At 41.0% G+C, this 21090-nt stretch overlaps 1 protein-coding gene across 1 annotated transcript in view; it reads right to left on the bottom strand.

Moving 5' to 3' along the window:
* Positions 1-21090, bottom strand: part of DNTT (DNA nucleotidylexotransferase) — a 168313-nt gene that overhangs the window by 117134 nt on the left and 30089 nt on the right. Inside the window, exons 4-5 of the mRNA XM_074999574.1 lie at positions 5572-5742; positions 4248-4319 (exon numbers count right to left, since the gene is read on the bottom strand). Coding sequence (XP_074855675.1) covers positions 4248-4319; positions 5572-5742 — 243 coding nt within the window. The remainder of the gene's footprint in view (positions 1-4247; positions 4320-5571; positions 5743-21090) is intronic.

The following is a 21090-nucleotide window of genomic DNA, read 5'->3' as shown; positions in this document are numbered from 1 at the left end:
TTTCACTTCCAGTCATCGATAAGTAATTGCATATATCAATTTTGTTTCAAGATAAGACTGTAAAGCAAAATGTCTAAAATATAAACAATGCTGAATGGGTCAATCTCTCAGATCAATTGCGATATGAAAGTGGAGAAGAAAACCCCCATACAAAGCACATATTCTTTATGCTCTGTCAATATTGTATCTCTGAGCCATTTCACTGCACATTAATACATATGATGAGTGATTGCACAATTGTCTTTTTCCATTGAATCTACAGTCTTTGAATTCAAACCATGCTAATTTTATCTAGTGTTCCTCTAATGAGATTAATACTTTAGAATTAAGATAAAGAAAAGGATAAAAATCTAGATAATTTTAAATAGAAATTTCCCTACATGTTGGATAAAATGGATAAGATTACTTATTGTTTGTCTAGAACATTGGTGTTTTTAAGGGAATATGATTACATTTGAAATCTCATTTTCAAAAATCATTTAGATTTTTATCTTTCAATGTTTTTTCTAGAGCTGCATTTTCAAAAGTGTCTGTTGCTGGTTGTAGACTGATTCCATAAACCTTATTGGCATTGTGCAATGGTTAAAGATCAGCAGTACGTGGACTCTATACCATTGTCAATGAAGGAAAACAAAATTAATTTTTTATTCTCTACAGACGGCAGCTCTTTAGCATTCCCTGAAGTTAGATACATAATTTACTGCCTAAGGGTCTTTTGGGTCATTGATATTCCATTTCCACTGTTGCATATGTGGTGAGTACCTGGTGAAAGGCATTGTACATTGATTCCTGTTGTAACACAGTTCATTTCAGTATTGATAAGAATTAATGTCAATAAAATGCATTGTCATTCATGTCCTGTGTAGCTAAACACATGCTATGCAAAATGAATTGCTCAAAGAATAACCATATAATGTTGTTGCAGTTTGGTAACATTAAAAATCATATTTATATTTTGCTTAGTTTGCCGGTACTAAATAAACCAAAAACCATCGGTAGGCTGTTGGTTTAGTGTGCACGTTTTCACCTCTGCCAACCTAGTTTACAATACAAGCTGTGGTTACGTTAATTTGGTATTAGAGTTTGTCCAGAAATTTTGTGGTCTCATCCTACTTTTCAGTGGAAATTTGCATGTATCACAAAATTATCACACAAGTTGGAATTAGGGCTGTCAATTAATCACACTTAACTCGTGATTAACTCAAAAATTAATTATGATGAAAAATTAATCTCAACTGCAGTTTAATCACACAGTTTATTAACAGCAAGAAGTCCAGTGGCACCTTATAGACTAACAGATAGTTTGGAGCATAAGCTTTCGTGGGCAAAGACCTGCTTCACCAGATGCATGGGTCTTTGCCCATGAAAGCTTATGCTCCAAAATATCTGTTAGTCTATAAAAACAACAAGAAGTCCGGTGGCACCTTAAAGATACAGAGTAACACAGCTACCTCTCTGATACTGTTTAAATTAAATATTTGTGGATATTTTTCTACATTTTCAAATATACTGATTCAGTTGCAAAACAGAATACAAAGTGTACAGTGCTTGCTATTTATTATTTTGGATTACAAATATTTCCACAGTAAAAGTGATAAACTTAAGAAACAGTATTTTCAAATGATCTCATACCACTATTGTCATTCTGTCTCTTAAATGTGGAAGTGCAACTTAGAAATCTAGAGTTTTTTTTATTACATAACAGCACTCAAAAACAAAACAATGTAAAACTTTGTACTATACAAGTTCATTCAGTCCTCCTTTTTGTTTGGCCAACCTCTAAGACAAACAAGTTTATTTACATTTGTGGGAGATAATGATGTAATTCTTATTTACAACATGACCTGAAATGAGAAGTCACGTGAAACTTTTGGAGCCAGCATTTCACGTATTCACGTGACAGATACTTTAAACTTTCACATGCCCCTTCACATTTTAGTGACCATTCCAGAGGACAGGCTTCCATGCTGGTGATGCTCATTAAAAAAAATAATGAATTAATTAAATTTGTGACTGAACTTCTTGAGCACAAAGTTGCATGTTTCCTGCTCCGTCTTACCCACGTTTTGCCATATATTTTATCATATAGCAGTCTTGGATGATGACCCAGCACATATTGCTCATTTTAAGAGCACTTTCACTGCAGATTTGACAAAAATAGCAAGTGAGATTTCTAATGACAGATCCAAGAATCTGAAGTGCTTCCAAAATCTGGAGGAGGTCAGGTGCGGAGCAGAGCATGCTGTCAGAAGTCTTAAAACAGCAATATTCTGATGCAGGAACTATGGAACCTGAATCACCCAAAAAGAAAATCAACCTTCTGCTGGTGGCATCTGACTCACATGATAAAAATGAACATGCACTGGTCCGCACTGCATAAGATTGTTATCAAGCAGAACCTGTCATCAACATGGCCACGCTTCCTCTGGAATGGTGATTGAAGCATGATGGGACATAAGAATCCTTAGCACATCTGACATGTAAATATCTTGTGATGCTGGCTACAAATGCCACGCAAGCATTGTTCTGACTTGCCGATTACCTTGTAAATAAGAAGCAGGCAGCATTACCTCCTGCAAATATAAACCTGTTTGTTTGTCTGAATGACTGGCTAAATAAGAAGTAGGGCTGAGTGGACTTGTAGGATCTAAAGTTTTATATTGTTTTATTTTTGAACGCAGTTTTATATGTATAATTCTATATTCGTAAGTTCAAGTTTCATGACAAAGATTTCACTACCATACTTGTGACGGAGGAAATGAAATAAACTACTTTTGGTTTTTCACAATACATACATTTATAATAAATAAAAAGTGAGCACTGTACACTTTGTATTCTGTGTTGTAACTGAAATCAATATATTTGAAAATGTAGAAAACAAATAATTCAAAAAATAGCATTTCTATTATTGTTTAACAGCACAATTAATCATGGGATTAAACATAATTGATTTTTAGTTATGTGACTAATCAAAATTAATTTTTAATGACTCGACAGCCCTAGTTGAAATCATTCAGAATGACTGATAGTCTGTGTGCCAGAATGAGCCAGCATGCCAGTTACAGAGGGGCTGCACAGCAGGACTAAAGTACATTGGCAGAGCAGTGCAGGGTGAGAAATCTGCACAGCAGCCCATTCTCCTATTGGCCATAGTCCTTCAACAGGACTATATTCACCAGAACTGGAAACTTTTTAGTCTGTACCCAGAGCACCCACATGGGCAAATTACAGTGCATCCATGTAGTGAACACTGCTGTAGTTCAAACTGTGGGGCAGGGCAGGCATACCCAAGTTAAAGAATCAAGCTCTTTTAAAACTCCCCTCAAGGGAATCATTCTCTAGCTAAATGTAACAGGAACTTTGATCAGTATATTATGGGGTCTGTCTGCACTGTGGCCAATCCACGACAGCTGATTCAGGCCCAGGACATTTGGGCTGCTTAATTGCAATGCACACATCTACACCAAATTAAATTGCCCCACAGCCCCAAGCCCTGCAAACCTGAGTGACCTGGCAAGAGGTATCTAACTGCAGTATAGACAAACTCTATGTATATGTGAAACCAAGGGCTGTTATGCATGGAAAGGTGCACCCACCAAATTACAATTCTCTCAGAGATAACATATTGAAGTTGAGAGCATCTGTGGCAGAGAAGGTACTGGCCCCTCACTAAACTGGAACTGTACTTCTTCCTCTGATTCTGAGCTACTTTCTATTCAAGCTGAATTCTCCTCATACCTGTGAATCTAGAGCATGCCTGCTAATAAAGCCTTCCGTCCACCCCTGCCTCCTCTCCTTGTCAAACATGTTTCAGCAGCATGAAATATAAAGCATAGTCACCATCTTCAACCTGATGTTTTTATAAGATAAGAATAAGGCCACGTGGTTCCATAATCCTGACTAATGAATCACAATAAATTGGATTAAACCTTAGGCAAAAAGCAGTGTAAGTTATATCAGTTTTGGGGAGGAAATTGCCCTTTAATTGAGGTCTAACAGCAAATTACATTGCAACACATTTAATTAAAAGATGAAGGTAACTGATTCAGAACTGTACCTTCTTTCTCTATCACTGTCTCTATTTATTAAGTGATATACTCTTTCTCTGAAATAAATAAAATTCAATATTTGCGATGCACCTTTACAATGAAGTCTAACAACATACTTAGATGTGAGAACTCAAGAACTCATGGAAAAAGTGACCACACACACATTTAAGCAACTACAACAAAACTAAACATACTTACTTTAAATGATTGATATCGTTCATCAGTTAACACTTCTTTAGCTTTAGAACTCTCTCCTTCATCAAGAATCTCCTGTACATACAGAAGTAAGTTACTTTTTCTGAAATGTTTTCAGATGTATTATAATAGATCTGAAGGAATGCTTATCAGCAGGAGAGTGAGGGGAAGCGTGGTGGGGGGAGAAAGAGAAAGAGAGAACATGCACCCATGTTTTATTCTTAGAGGACAAAATCCTGCAATTGTTACTTAAGCAACATTTCCTTTAACTCATGAATGGAATAAATATTTGGCCCACAGAAAATCTTCCACATTAACAACAGCCGGGTGTAGAATTATTCACTCATTATCCTTTGAATTGCAATTATGTCACATGCTTTATGGAATTATTCTAAAAATCCTATTTCAGCATTTGGCTGAGTTTATTTCAAACATACGAACCCAAAGTACTGTTACAATGGATATATTTTGCTCAGTGTGAAAGAAAATCTCCATTCTGTTGTGCAGGAGACCAGGACTGAATTCCCAGTTGCCAGGCCATCAAAGACTACCAGCAAGAGTTGCAGAGGCAATATCCTCACCCCAGGAAGGAAAAGGAGAAGAGGGAAACAGAGTGAATTATAACATTGGCAGTGACCTCTCCAAATAACTAAGTTTCCAGATAACAAAGGTATTCTGCTCTATTGTCTCCTGAAATAATAGCAGCTGAGACAGAGTCCTGAAAGGGCCAAAAACTAAAGTGTAGGGAATTCACAAAGTTCCAACAGGAATGTGGAGTTTACCCATCACCTGGATGAAAGGCTTTTTTGTAAGTTAGAGAGCTTAACAATGAAGTCCAGATTCACAAAGGTATTTAGGTATCAACAGGATTTAGGCACCAAACTACTCTGTGAATCTATGTCCAAATTACTGAAATTTGTACAGGTTTTGTCAAAAAATATTTTCAATAAAGCATTAAACTAACAACATTATGTTGCCCCTGCACTGTGGAGAACAAGTCACATACGGAGAGGTAATAAATGAGAGAATGTCTTTTAAAGCAACACCCTATACCCAGTATCATTGTTTATTCTTAAACTAGCTTTATTCATGAGGAATGTTTCTGAGACAGATAACGTTTTTGTAAATTTAAGGAAAGCACAAAGTGTCTGATTATAGAAAATACATAAAAATCTCCAGCTCTTTAATAAGAGGATCAAACTCCTCATATCTCTAATTGGGAGATACACAAAGATATCCGCACTGATAACAAACATCTTGACCTACTTGGCCTCTACAAAAATTAGATCCTTAAAAGAAACATCCAACAGGGAAATTGTAACATCACCTCAATGACAGCTCTGATTTCATCTCCCATGCAGGGTAGTCCTCCTAGATCTTGCATTCTGACTATAGTAAATGGAAGACATTTCAACACAGAGGCTGCTCTCATAAAGGCAAGGCAAGGCACTCCATTTTCTCTGAACTCATAATTTTCAGCCAGTATCTCAAAAGCATCCTAAGATAAAAACATAAAAATAAAAAACAAAGTTAATACAAGTTGAAATGTTCCATATGAACACAGTTTGCAAACTGATTTGCAGCTGATTTCTTTCTAGCATGGTACACAAAATGTAAAGCCAGTTGGAAATCTAAGCTACATCTACACTAGCATTTAAAATTGAAAAAATTGGCACGCTGTCAAAAGAGCGCCTGGATCATCTACACATGTAACGTGCTCTTTCAAAATTAAATCAGAGAAACGTGGGCCAGATTTTCATTTCACTCCTCCATTCCTGTATTAGGAAGAAGGCCCCCTTTCAAAAGAGGAGTCCTCCATGGTGGCTCTATGGTGTGTTCATCTGGCTATGCACAAAGCCCCACACACCCAGAAAGCCCTCCTGAGCTCCAGTTACATGCCCAACACTCAGGCCAAAAAAAATCCACAGTGGCCAGCAACCAGCCTCAGAAGAAGTCAAAGGCCCGCCCCCACCCCCCGGCCCATTTCAAGGCTCTCAGGACTCCAGCCAGCCCCTGAAGAAAAGCATGCCCACATGGACGAAGCCTGAGTTAAGGGACCTGCTCGGGCTCTGGAAGGAGGTACTGAGGAAAATGGGGTCAAGGGTTGAAATGCAGCTGTGTCTACCTACCTCTCAAAACAACTGGCCACCAGAAGCCACCCTGCCCGCACCCCCCAAGCAGGTGCGTAGCAAAGCAAAAGAGCTATGGCAGGGGTATACCAAGGCCAGTGATGCTGCCAGGTGACCAGGTGCAGGTCCCGCACCCTGTCCCTATTATAGGGAGTTGCACTGCCACCTGGGGCCCAGGGAAAGCTCCCTGCCCGCCGTTCTCCTGGATACTGAATCTGATGAGCCATGTCCCACTGAAGAGGGGGAGTCTGGAGCACACAGCTGCTCCATAGAGCTTGAGACAGAACCAGCCACTGAGGTCTCCGGTGACAAGGGGGACCTCATTAGTAATATCCCATCACACTCCTCCAGCCAGCCAATGGCCAGCTGGGCATCAGTGGACCCTGTGGATGGTCCCTCCACTAAGTACCCAATGGGGCAGACACCCAAGCACATTGAGTGGTGGCACCCCAGCCACCAGCAAGCCACCCCCATGACCGGTGCACCTGTGCTAGATACAGAAAAGATCCCCCTGGGATAGCACCACAAGCTACATGAAATGATGGAGGGAACCCCCTATGGAACATATCATACACCAATGATGTCTGTTGTTGGGGAGTGAGGCTGGTGCCCGCAAGGAGGTGGGGGCCCATCAGACAACCACAGACTGACTTCCTATCCATCCTTGCAGATGCACTGGAGGAGGGCCAGGAGACCCCCCAACACCATGGTGCTCCACAGCCAGGAAGAGGAAGAACAGTCACCACCCTCCACCCTGAGAAGAGGAACTCGCAGCTGAAGGGTAAGATGGCGGCCTGACGCCACAAAGGCACCCCACCAGCTTATAGACACTGCTCAGCAGCACCTCCAACTGGACCATGGCCAGTACATCTGGGAGAGAGTGGCATGGGCAGAGCTGGTGGGGCACCTCAGGAATGTCACTGAGGTTCAGAGGGAGCACACTGGGCTCCTCAGATAACTTCTGCCCCCCAACACACACACCCCCACCACGGGCCCCCTCACTGCTCACCCACCCCGAAGAGGCCCCCTCTTCTTCTGCCCAATAACTCCCCTGCACAGCCTAATGCTGCCAGGCTCCCTCCCAGGCCCTACCTCCCTGTGCTGTGCAACCCTTCAAGAGCCCTGCTGTGGACCCTGTACCAGAAGTGGGAGGGTTACACGGAGCTGCTGTGGCTCATGGCCACCCCCCCCCCCCCACTGTGGAGTAGTGCACCCCTTCCTGTTCCTGGTTAAGGTCCCCATTACCCACCCATCATATTCTCCCACTCCTCTCCACCTGCTTAAGTTGCCTCTACCTCTTACAGAACATTACCTCTTCCCACCTCCTAGTTAAGGTCTTGAATTCCCCCCTCTCAGCTGATGTTCCCCCTCCCCACTACCATTGATGTGTGTGTGTGTGTGTGTGTGTGTGTGTGTGTGTGTGTGTGTGTGTGTGTGTGTCTCTCTCTCTCTCTCACACACACACACACACACACACACACACACACACACACACAGAGTTTTGGTTCCTCACTATCCTGTACAGTTTGAGTCCCCTCCCCACTTTCCACCAACCCCACCTAGCCAGGTCAACCTCATATATAGTCATCCCGTTTTATACTTAATGCTTGTACAATTGTAAATCAAACAGTTTTTGAGACATAAATCATTATTTTTCAAACAGCCAGGGCGTGGAGGATGCCCAGCTCCAACAGAAGGAGCTGCTGCTGAGAATCCATCAGGGACAGGCTGTCGATTACTGTGTGGTCTATGCAAAGGCACTGCAGGGTTTGCGAAACCTCTGTGAGCCTGAGCAACTGCAGAGCATGGGAATTTGAGAGGGGGCCTTTAAGGGAGCAGCTGGCTGAGAGCCCCAGAAGGGCTTGTCAGCCATGCAATCCCATCTGTGCTGTTTCTGGCTCAGCTCTTTTGAAAGAGCGCATGTGGATGATCCATTTTGAAGAGCTGACCCGTGTTTCAAAAAAGTGGATCGTGGGCTGGGTTGGCTTTTTGTGCATGGACACACTCTTTTGAAAGAATCTTAAGAATGAGACCAAATGGAATCATTTGAATTTTCACTTTTCAAAACAGACCTCTAGTGTGGACATAGCTCAAGACAGCATCAACCTCCATTGGAATCTACGCCTCTCTCAAAATCAAAAACACTTCACAAAAATGTAAATTTTGTGCAAATCACATTGAGGAGGAAAAAAAAATTCTGACAATGACAAAATACTCCAATTTGGGGTTTTTTTTAAACCAACCAGTGATTTTTTTGCATAAATTTTATTTCAAACAACATAGGATAAAACATATTTATCCACAACTAATTTTTTAAACATTTTATTTCACAGAGAATTTTGAGTTTGCGTCCAGTTCAGACTGAAGCCAAATTTCAAACTACTTGGTGAAATGGAACTTCTGTCCTCCCAAGTTCTATCCCACAATGAATGACCTACAGGCACATACTTTTATAGGTGTGCTTAATCGTGAATGGCCATCTGGTGCTTGAGCTATAGAGATGATTTATCCACTTCAATTAATTTAAGAAAACTCCAGAGCCTGACAAGGTGAAATAGCTTCTGCAAGTTTTAGAAATCTGCCCAAATGTACTTTATCCACCATACCACTACATGACATCCTTGTTTCTCAGATGCAATCAAAGACAAGTCTGGGTCAGGCCCAGCAGCCCCAAGAATTTATTCTCTTCTTTCAACTTGCTGCCATGTTTCTAGTCTGTAAGTTCAAGCACCAGCACTTAGCTCTCCGCTCAACTTTTCAGCCTGTACAAAAGGGGAAAGGGCATTCTTTGATGACTCTGCACTTTTATTTGGCTAGATTTATTAAAGTTCCCGCACTCACAAGCTGATGGATAGGGCAGTGCTGTGTACTATCCCTATGTCATTTGCACAGCTTTGTGAAGACGACGACAATGATGAAGACTAATTCTTTAAAAACAGAAAAATTGTTTGAATAATAAAATTCAAGGACAAGATTCCAAGAGGATTCAAGAAGTCATTTGTTTGTCATCTTTTTCTAATGTAAATATTCTAAGTTTCTGGGGAAATCAAGTTTTTTTAATAGTATCTGATACCAAACAGCCTTAAAAATAGTGACATGTAAACTTCTGAAGGCTTGCTGCAGGTTAGCACCCTAAAACAGGAGTGCTTATTGAGACACAAAATCATAGAACCTCCCACATCTACAAAACCAACTGGCAATTTGTGAGATTTTGCCTACTTGATAAGGGCTGAGCAAAATGTGTGAGGAGAATACATGGCAGACCAGGGTGCGCAAGGTTTAGTGTTGAGGAAAAATTTGGATTGCGTGTGTCAGTGCTAATGACACAACACAGCCCATATTCTCTCATCTGTTGGAAACTCGGATCACATATGTTTCTTGTCTTCATGCAGCAGTAACCTAACTCCTTCTCTTCTATTCCCTCATTTAATCCATGATGCACTGGCTAGGTCTATACTACAGCAAACCTTGAAAAGAAGTTCTTCCAGAAGATCTCTTCTTGAAAAAAAACTTCTTTCGAAAGAGTGCGTCCACACACAAAAAAGTGGATCGAAAAAAATCAATCTGCTCTTTCGATAGAGAGCATCCACCTAACCCCCACTCTTTTGAAAGAATGGGCAAGGGATTGAAAAATCTGGCACAATAGGGACTGCTCTTTCACAGACCGGGGCCCTGGGGCATCTGTGCACGCTTTTATTCAAAAGAAGGCGCTCTTCCTGATCCTGGAGCAGAAGAGGGCTTCTGGCAGAACAGCTGCATTCTTTTGGTTTACTTTTGAAAGGACACATTGTGTGTGTGTGTGTGTGTGTGTGTGTGTGTGTGTGTGTGTGTGTGTGTGTGTGTGTGTGTGTGTGTGTGTGTGTGTGTGTGTTCTTTTGAAAAGGGGCCTGATTTTCTGAAAGAACTTGCTAGGGTAGACACGGCCACTAAGTTAGTCAGGGAACAATGAAGAGGTGGCTATCATCATTCATGTTCAGAAGTCTGCCAATTAAATCCCACTGTTCTCTAATCCAGAGGGTCTCCAGAGGACAGGCAGCAGAGAATAAGGAAAAGTAAGACTTTCTCCCACCTTTTGTATGATAGTTCATCTCTCATGATATGCCGTACTCCCTAAGAGTTAAAAGAAAACAAACTATGCTCAATGAGAGCCAAAGTACGTTACTTTGGGACCAAGGAGATGTGGGTGGCAGATGGGAGACAGGGAAGGAATTCTGAGTCAAGACTTCACTGACAGTACCACACTACACTTTACAGAGGGATGATTGTAAAGGGCCTTGTTAGGGTATAGGTAAGGCAAGAATAAAACACGTGTACTATAGGCAGTGTGTGTCAAACATCAGAGCAGATACATCATTTGATATTATCTAGAGGGAAGTCAGCAAGACTACCCAGCTCTGATTGAGCAGTCTGTCTTTCTCCTTCAATATGTGAAGGCTTGTTGTATGCGTTTCAGGGTTAGATTTAAATGTAGTTTATAAGTAAGGCCCCACCAAATGCACAGCCATAAAAGCATATCAGACTGTGAAACCTGGTTCTGGTTTGAAATCACAGGGAGACTCAAGCATTTCTCAAAATGGTGTTCTGACCCATAAGGAAGTTGCCAGGGAGATGAGGGTTATTTTAGGAGGGTTGTGGTATTGCCACTTTTACTTCTACACAGAGATATCCTGTCCGTAGGAGAAAGTGGGAGGGGAACACCACGCCCTGTGTTTTTGGGGTCCCTGGGGTGACCACCCCAGCTGTCTTATGGACAGGAGGTAGGAGGATTACCTGGGGCAGGGAGCAGGTGGTGGCAACAAGGGGTCACCTCTGCTCCCCTCATGCCACTCACCCCTACCCCCGCACTACGTGGCTTGACTAGAATGCTGCTCTGCTCTGCCAAGGCCCACTGAGCTACTCCCGGTTCGATGCTCAGCTCTAAAAGCAGAGCCACCACCAGCAACTGCACAGAAGTGAGGCTAGGGCAGCCTCTTGCCTTCTGACTGCCCCACACCTCCTTTTGGTTCAAGACCCCTACAATTACAACACTATGAAATTTCAGCTGAAATAACAGAACTTGATTTTTAACATCCTATGACCATGAAATTGATCAAAGTGAGGCAGGTGTTCGTGTCAAAACAATGAATCATTAATTAGGCCTATAAAAAGCAACATTAGATTTTGCTTTGAGTTTTAATTTTAGATTGATATATACTAATGTACAACAGAGACAAAAAAAATTAAAACATAATGACTTTTATATCTTAAATGCTACCTGCTTAGTATTCCCATGTATACTGTACCTGTTCCCATTGTCACTGATTTATAGCATGATAAATCCAGTAGACTTAACCTTGTTTTACACCAGAGTAAAGGAGAACAGCATTTGGCTGACTATATTGAAAGGGCACAATCCAATTTAAAAAAATGAGATGTTTTTCAAAAGATATACTTTGCTAGGGTCTAATCATGTAATTGATCAAAATTGAAAGAATTTTTTAAAAATTAAATTTTTGCAGTGAATATTGATTATATTTCATATTTCATTCAGCTTGGGCAATAATAATAAGTCAGTTAGAATGCCTTAGTGTTAATTTGTAAATAATGAAGAGATGTGGTTAAAGTGAAATAAAATATTTTCATTAATTTTTTCAAAGTTATTGAAATATTTCCCTTGATTTTAGAATTTGTAAAACCTAATTAACCAAATGTACACTCTAAAGGAGGCAACTTTTACTGAGTAAAGCCTTTTTTCCCCCCTTTAGCCTCATTGTTTGTACATTCTCATACTAAAATGCTCTATTCCTCACTGTTCATTGAACACCTGTTCATCTTTTCTGAGACTATTATGGCAGATGTTTTGCTCAAGGGATACATTCTGACTTTGTCCTTTCATTTATTCAGACATTAGTTTCACTCCAGTTAGATCCAGTCATGGACTCACAGATGATAAGGTCAGCAATGACCACAATAAGCTTGTCTGACCTCTTGTGTAATACAGAGCACAATACAAGGCTTCTTTGGAAAGGTCTCCCCGTTCAAGTCATAAATGATTTGGTGTAGTGTCCAGCCTCCTCCTCTTGAATTAAATGAAATTATTATCTAATTCAGGGAATGACAGCTTGGAACTCTTGTGCCTTTTCTTCTCTTGAATCAAGAGGATTCCAAAAAACTGATTTACCTTCCAAGGCTCCACTCATGTATTCCCTTGTGTATGGTTGGACCTACATGCTCATACATAATGTGTGGAAACCAAAGGGTTTTCACATAGGTATAATTGTTCCATCTATATGCAAGGTCAGGACCCAAGACCTTTATTCCCATCAATAGATCATAGTTATCCATATTATTGAAACATGTCCTTGATTCTACCATTAAGCAAAACTCAGTGAAATGCATCACAGCTTTTTTGTGGGTCTTATACACAAAACTGAAGATTAACATTCCTCCTCTTTTCCTGCACTCTTCTTTATTTAGCTAATAGCATTCTCACACAATAGGTCCAGAACCAATTCCCTCTTGACTCTCCCATTGTTTCCTCTATTGTTTTCAAGCACAAGCTTCTTATAACACAAAGGACATCGCCTTGTTACAATGAATTTTGTTTGCTATGTATCTTTTCTGCAAGGTAACCTTATTCTTTGATCTCCCCACAGCTTAGTCACCTTTAATCCAGCTCGCTAAAGAATCCTACTTCTAGCTATATATTTTATTTATTAGACTAATAAGCGTTGCACTCTTCTGTTTTCAGAAGATCCCATGAAAGACCTCTTGAGATAGGAAGCTGGTCAGGAGAGTGTTTGAGTATAAATAGCTTCAGAGGCTATGAAATCAGTTAACCCTTGGGTATAAAAATGTACAGGGATGGGAGAAGATTTTTTTTCCCCGAGGAAAGACTGAACCAGAAAATCATAGGTTCTTATCATTGTTCTCTAAAGCTGTAAAGCTACTTTTTAATTACAGAAATAGTTTCATTCATTACACGTTAATAAACTAGGAAACTGAAGATATGAAAAATGAAGCAAATGAATTAAATTTCTTCACATATGTTTTAACAAAAAGGAGATGTGAGTTACATAATTTTTAAAAGAAACTATAGACACCAAGAGAAAATTAACCTAAAATAGGGTTTCCGTCCCATTTGTGCATACTAAAAAGGCTGGAAGGCCACACTCCACATTTATTGTGGAGGAATGCCATATATCGCACCTTCACACATCAGTGGGGTATGGCAACCAGAGGGAGATTGATCCCAAATGGAGATGAGGTGGGCAAGATGTGTTTTCAGCAGACTGGCTGAAAAACAAGAATTCTGATTCATGAAAAATGTTGAGATTTTGGGATAAGAGAGGGCAGGAGAGTGAATTAACTAATAGCTTGGCAATTAGGGCGATAGTGTGGGATATGGTAAACACAGTTCAGGTCATTGGCCAAATCAAGCAGAATACCCCATTTAAAACCCTAGCATCAGTTTTGTCAAAATCTTCATTGGGAAATTTTCTAAAGTCCAGAAGGGGCTTTCTAATCAAAACCAGAGCACATCCCACCCTAGAATGATCCAGTGATCAGGATATTGACTTGGGATGTGACCAGTCGTCAGGCAAATCTCTGTTACAAATCAAGCAGTGTAAGGACATGCGGCTTGATCTCCTGTGCGAGTGCTTTAATTACTAGGCTCTTGGCTATCCTGATGAGAAACAACAAATCCAGAAAGTGCTTCCTGGACTTGAGAAACTTTTCCAACACAACCTCTCTGTTAGCTAATTCATATCAGTTACAAATTTCGGTTTTGTTAAAAATTCCCAATCATGCCTAGTTTCCACCATTAGTTTCTAGGTTCTCACCAGAAGAAAAGAATTTTGACCTCTTCTTGGGGCACCAGAATAGGCCACGGAATCAGTGCATCCCCAGCCAGACATATACATTTTACAGTTGTGCTACTTAACTTTCTGAAATCCCTTGGGTTGAAGACGACCAGAAAGCAAGGATTTGAACGCATTGCAGCCTCTCTTTGGCTGGCGTTTCTATGGCAGGGAGCCTGTTGTTTATGAGGTCAAATGAATTTCTGCCAAGACACTCTCATATGGGTTTGAAGTACAAAACAAATTGATGAATTAAGAAAAAAAAGTTAACAAGAAAGTCAGAATTAACAACAAACAAAAGTGGAATTATGATCTTTCAGTGGCAGAAAGTGGGAGGGGCTAGGAAAAATAACAGATTTAAGCTCTGTCTATCACTTAGGCAACGAATCTTGCCATTTTCCCACAAATACAGCAGCTGGACAAGCATGAAAGTTGAATCTGAAGGTTGCAATGATTAGGAAACAAGCCATGAAGAGGCTGGGTACTATGCTATTGTTACCCCCAGCCATTCATATCTCGTGATTCAGGTCCCACAAAGTTATAAATATGGCCTAAAAACCATGCGTAAATATATATGCATCTATGCTTTTATTTGCCCTCTGGTTTCCAGCTCTTTATGGCTACATCTACACTACCCCCAAACTTCGAAATGGCCATGCAAATGGCCATTTCGAAGTTTAGTAATGAAGCGCTGAAATGCATATTCAGCGCTTCATTAGCATGCGGGCAGCCGCGGCACTTCGAAATTGATGCGCCTCGCCGCCGCGCGACTCGTCCCGACAGGGCTCCTTTTCAAAAGGACCCCGCCTACTTCAAAGTCCCCTTCATGGGAATAAGGGGACTTTGAAGTAGGCGGGGTCCTTTCAAAAAGGAGCCCCATCAGGACAAGCCGCACGGCAGCGAGGCGCATCAATTTCGAAGTGCCGCGGCCGCCCACATGCTAATGAAGCGCTGAATATGTATTTCAGCGCTTCATTAGTAAACTTCGAAATGGCCATTTGCGTGGCCATTTCGAAGTTTGGGGCTAGTGTAGACATGACCTATGATGGACTGAAAATGTGAAATAAGTGTTTTTCCTCAACCATGAGGGGTAGAAACTAGAGCTTTTGACTAAATGAATATTATTGTGGAGAGAGTTTTTTTTCTTGTTTTGACAAAAAGGCAGGAGCTTTCATCAAATAAAATAACCTATCCTCCTGAAAGTTTTACTAAAATCCTATTGTCTCATTTTTAATAAAACCTGAAAGTATCATGTGATCACTAAATAGCAGGACCAGACCTTTAAAGAAAACAGCAAGTATCATGAAATTCACAATAAAAGCATAAGATTTAGCAACACTTCAGTTGTCATTCTGGGAATCGGCCTGGGGCAATGATAACACAGAGGTAAGGGGAGTTTCAGCAAAGTATGGTCAGCCAATGTGGTGACCTGATCAGTCACTTGGTCCACTGCCATTTTGTTACACACAGTTCAGCTTGTGGACATTATCACTCCAGAATAAAGCCTACGTAAAGGGTCAGCTGGTGAGAGGGTTTTCTTTTGTTGATACTCGACTCCAGCAGGTTTACACAGAGAACAGAATCTAAAGGTATGGTTTCCTGCTGCTTCTGAAGGAAAACTAGACAGTCAGATATAGCTAGACAACAATTTCAGCAGGTAACTGCTATATTGTGTACAATAATGAGACAACTGTGATAGGAGATACCTGGGTTTTGCAACTCCCTACAGGAGGTCCCGTGGTCCAACTACAATCTGCCCCAGGAAGTGCCAAGTGACAGGAAAGAAGGAATGAATGAGTGTCTTTGACGCCGACCTAGAGAAGGCTCACAACCCTTAACGCAGCCAATCACCACCCAGATAGCTCAAAAAAGGAGCTACAGGGCCTGAAAGGTAAGTTCCTGTTGGAGACCAGAGGGCAGAGAACAGTGCTTCTCTCTAGACAGAGTAGCATTAAGTAGGGCATAGCTACTGTTTATAGGGTCTCTGAGTTGGAGCCCAGCATAGCAGGTAGGCCTGGGTTACCTTCCCAGTCACAATGGCATAAACCTCAAGAGGAGAGAGGAGTTATTTGAGAGTCAAATAAAGGTCTAAATTTAAAGGTCCTAGAGCTGGGGCGGAAAACCCTTATGAGGGAAACAGAAATGTTCATTCATGGACTCTATAACCATGAAAGGGATTCATGCAGGATTTTTAACTTGGCTGAAGGGGCAAGCCATTAAAGGCCCACCAATGCCAGCTGGCAGCCAGCACAAGAAGCTAGGAGTATGAAAAAAAAACAAAAAAACAAAAAAACAAAAAGAGCTTCAGTACCACAGCAAGCCACGAAAAAGCAAATAGAAGTGAGAGCCCACATTGCAATAACCAAAGGCATTGTCGTCCTCATTTGACATAAAAGTTAAAGTCTACGGATATTTCTTCTCACTTCAAATAGCAAGCTCTCACCTGAACACCTAAATAGATCCATTTTCCACAGAAGTTGAAACTGAGCTGACATCAGCTATCATGACAAATGTATCTATATATAATACAATAGCACGGCTATTTTAAGTAGGCAGTTGCTGCTTTGTGCTAGAGGGTAGACAGATCTTGGGAAAGCTGCATCACTACCTTTATTTAAGAGGACAATCAGATGTAGCATTTTACTAGGAAGTTGTTGACAATCAATGAGAAAAAAAATATCAAAGCATTTTCTTTCAATCTAGTTTGCATTATTCAGTGTTTTCCTGCCTTTGCAGAGCTCATTAAGCCTTTTTAAATAAACAAACTAGTGTTGAATATGCATTATTCTCTGTATAAAACATTGCCTGCAAATCCTGCAATTAATTATAGAGCAGTCTTCTTACGTTAAAACTACCTTTTACTTATTTTAATAAACTGTTCTACTTTTTAAATAAGCAACTTATTTCCAAAAATAGTAGCTATCTGTTCAGTCTGCACTGGACAATATTTGGGTGAAATGGGGTACGGGGAGGAATAGGGGGAAGGTATGTGAAACAGTTCTGAAATAACACTTTTGATTTTTATTATATTGAATCAAAGGAAGCTTGCAGCCCTAGTAGGATACCACTGATGAAATCTGTGTGAAGTGATATAATCAGGAAAATGTTACTAGCCACTGACCAGTTCTAAACCTTCAGGCCTTCTTAATTTAAAAAGGCTCATGTACCCTATCCTGCTTATTGATGGAAAAATACACCTTGATTTTTTTAAATAAAAATAGTTATTGAAAAACCAAATTTCCAGAGATCTCTAACAGATTTAGGACTTTCATTGTCTTGAGGGTATTCTCCAGGGGATGAGGCTTTAATCAAATCTGAAAGAAAGCTGTGCAAAATTTCATCTCTTCCCTTTATGAAATGCTTTTGTTGCAAAATTTTCTTTCCTTCTCAAGTCCTTTGCGTGCTGACAACATGGCTAAAATTCAGAAAATGAAAGAATGTTGCTGCAAGTGGATTTCATCTGCTGATTTTCAGAACCATCTCTGCTCTGATACAAGTGCACAAATTTGTGTGTGCTAAGTGGACAAGTCAGGGGTGGGGAGTTTTAGGGAAAAACTTTGAAGTTTATTGAAAACTCAAAAATTGTGCCTCTTTTGCATTATATGTAAAGTATGTTTAAACATCTATCTATATGACCTCTCTGTGAAGTAACAAAACAAAAACAGCAGAAATGCAGCACTTAAAAGGCTAACAAAATGATTCATTCAGTGATGAGCTTTCATGGGACAGACCCACTTCATCAGATCAATCTGATTTCCAATACACACTGACATTTATAAGTACAGAGGACAAAAAAAAATTGCAATAAAAACTGACACGGGGGATGAGGGGCGTGAAGATGTTAATTGTCCTACCTAAGATAATTATGAATATCAAAGGAGGTAAGCAGTCCCTGTAATGCTTGAGGTAATTGATGTCTGACTCCGAGAACAAGAAGTCCTGTGGCACCTAATGGACTATCAGATAGTTTGGAGTATAAGCTTTCAAGGGCAAAGACCCACTTCGTCAGATGCATGAGTGGTGGGGTGGTTTCAGAGGAGTACTTAAAGAGTGGGGTCCCAGTAAAACGGTGGGCCAGAGCTGACAAGGTCTATTCAGTCAAGGAGGAAACAGCCCATCATCAGTAGTATAGATCAAGAGAGGAGAAAAAATAAGGCAGATCACTCAGGGGGATGTGACCCATTGTCAGATTCTAATGTGGAGGTGTGACCTTCCAGCACAGGGAAACTGTTTCCATAAGATGCTCAAAACTTTTCTGTTAGTCTATAAGGTGCCACAGGACCCTTCGTTGCTGTTTTTGTAAGGAGTCAGCCATTCCCAGTCTGTTTAATCCTTGGTTGATGGAGTCAAATTTGCAAATGAATTGCAGCTCAGAGATTTCTCTCTCCATTTTATTTTTGAAATGTTTTTGTTGTAGTACTGCTACTTTTAAATCTGTTACTGAGTGTCCAGGGAGACTGAAATGTTCTCCTACAGGTTTGTGTATGTTGCCATTCCTGATGTCTGATTAATGTCCATTTATTCTTTTATGTAAAGACTGTCCAGTTTGACCAATGTAAATTGCAGTGCAGCATTGCTGGCACATAAAGGCATATATTATATTAGTAGATGTGCAGGTAAAGGAGCCCCTGATGGTATGATTGATGTTAGGTCCTGCGATGATATCCCTGTGTACATATGTGAGCAGAGTTGGCAGCAAGGTTCGTTGCAGGGATTGGTTCCAGGTTTAGAGTTACTGTGTAGTGGTCTATAGCTGCTGGTGAGAATTTGTTGAAGGTTGGCAGACTGTCTGTATGCAAAGACAGGACTACCTCTCACGGTCTGTGAGAGTGAAGGATCCTTGTCTAGGATGGGTTGCAGGTCCCTGATGATGCGTTGGACAGGCTTTAACTGGGGGCTGTATGTGATGGCAAGTGGTGTTCTCATATGTTCCTTGTGAGGCCTGTCTTGTAGCAGGTGGCTTCTGGGTACCCATCTGGCTCTGCCAATCTGTTTCTTCACTTCCTTAAGTGGGTATTGTAGTTTGAGAAAAGCTTGGTAGAAGTTTTGTCAATATTTGTCTCCATCTGATGGATCAGAGCAAATACGGTTGTACCTTAGTGCCTGGCTGTATATAACGGATTGTGTAGCGTGCCCTGGATGGAAGCTGGAGGCATGTAGATAAGCATAGCAGTGTGTGGGTTTTCGGTATAGGGTGGTATTTATGTGACCATTGCTTATCTGCATGGTAGTGTCCAGGAAGTGGATCTCTTGTGTGGACTGATCCAGGCTAAGTTTGATGGTGGGGTGGAAACTGTTGAAATCACAGTGGAACTCTTCAAGAGCTTCTTTCCCATGGGTCCAGATGATGAAGATGTCATCAATGTAGCGCAGGTAGAGGAGGGGTGCTAGGGGACGAGAACTGAGGAAGCATTGTTCCAGGTCATTCATAAAAATGTTAGCATACTGTGCAGCCATGTGGGTGCCCATAGCAGTGCCACTGATTTGAAGGTATAGATTGTTCTCAAATCTGAAATAGTTGTGGGTGAGGACAAAGTCACAAAGCTCTGCCACCATTTGTGCCTTGGTCTCATCAGGGATAATGTTCCTAACAGCTTGGAGTCCATCTTTATGTGGGATATTAGTATAAAGGGCCTTTACATCCATGGTGGCCAGGATGATGTTTTCAGGAAGGTCACCAATGAACTGTAATTTCCTGAGGAAGTCAGTGGTATCTTGAAGAAAGCCACTTGTTAATGTGTCAAAATTGAACATGAATTCCAACTCACAAATTTCTTGCTCTAATCTGTTTTTAAATTCTTTTTGCTCCAGGACACAAATTCTCAGGTCTTTAACAGAATGGCCCACACCCTTGAAGTGTTCACTGACTGGCTTATGTGTATTGAGTTTCTTGATGTCTGCTCTGTGTCCACTTATTCTTTGGCAAAGGTTTTGCACAGACTGTCCAATGTACATAGTGGCAGGGCTTTGGTGGCACACAATGGCATATATAATGTAGTTGGACGTGCACATGAATGTGCCTTTGATCCTGTAACTAATATGGTTGGGTACAGTGACGGTACCCCCAGAATGAATGTGGACAAAGTTGGCAGCAGTGGTTGTTGCAAGGAAAAGTTCTAAGACTAGTATTACTGTGGTGTGGCCTGTGATTAGCGGTGAGAATCTCTCTCAGGTTAGGAGGATGTCTACAGGAAAGGACAGGCCTTCTGGAGTGTAGCATCATGATGCAGAACGGGTTGTAGGTTTTTAATGATGTGTTCCAGGGGTTTGAGTTGGAGGCTATAGGTGATGACAAGTGGCATTCTCTTATTGATCTTCTGGGGACTATCTTGAAGTAGCTGGTTTCCTGGGTATTCAACTGCGCCTCAATTTTGTTTATTAAACTTTTCCTGGTGGGTAATTAAGTTTTATAAATGCTTATTAGAGGTCTTGTAGTTTTCAATCTCTGTTAGTAGGATCAGAGCAGATGCATTGGGTGCTTAGAACATTTTGATCCTTTACCAGAATGGAACTGGATTCCTCTCAAAATTTGGAAGTAGTAATGACATATCACTTATTTCACTATGTCAGGGCACAAGCTGGTCTGAGACAACTGGGTCACTCTTTGTGGCTTTCCCACCTGGGCTGTGTCTAATCTTGGGCAAAACTTCAAAATGGCCATGCTAAATAGCCAAATCAGAGAATACTAATGAGATGCTGAAATGAATATTCAGGGCCCGGTTAGCATCCTGCTGGCTGCAGCACTTCAAAAGTGCCATGTTTTGCTTGCACGCAGCTTGTCTACTTGGGGGTCCTTTTCGAAAGGACCCTGAAAACGTCGAAATACCCTGGTAGGAATAAGGGGATTTTGACGTTTGCAGAGTCCTTTCAAAAAGG

Source organism: Carettochelys insculpta, chromosome 7, assembly GCF_033958435.1.
Source record: "Carettochelys insculpta isolate YL-2023 chromosome 7, ASM3395843v1, whole genome shotgun sequence".
Classification (NCBI taxonomy): Eukaryota; Metazoa; Chordata; order Testudines; family Carettochelyidae; genus Carettochelys; species Carettochelys insculpta.
Note: the sequence above shows the minus strand (reverse complement) of the source record. Positions and strands in the feature narration are given on the sequence as shown.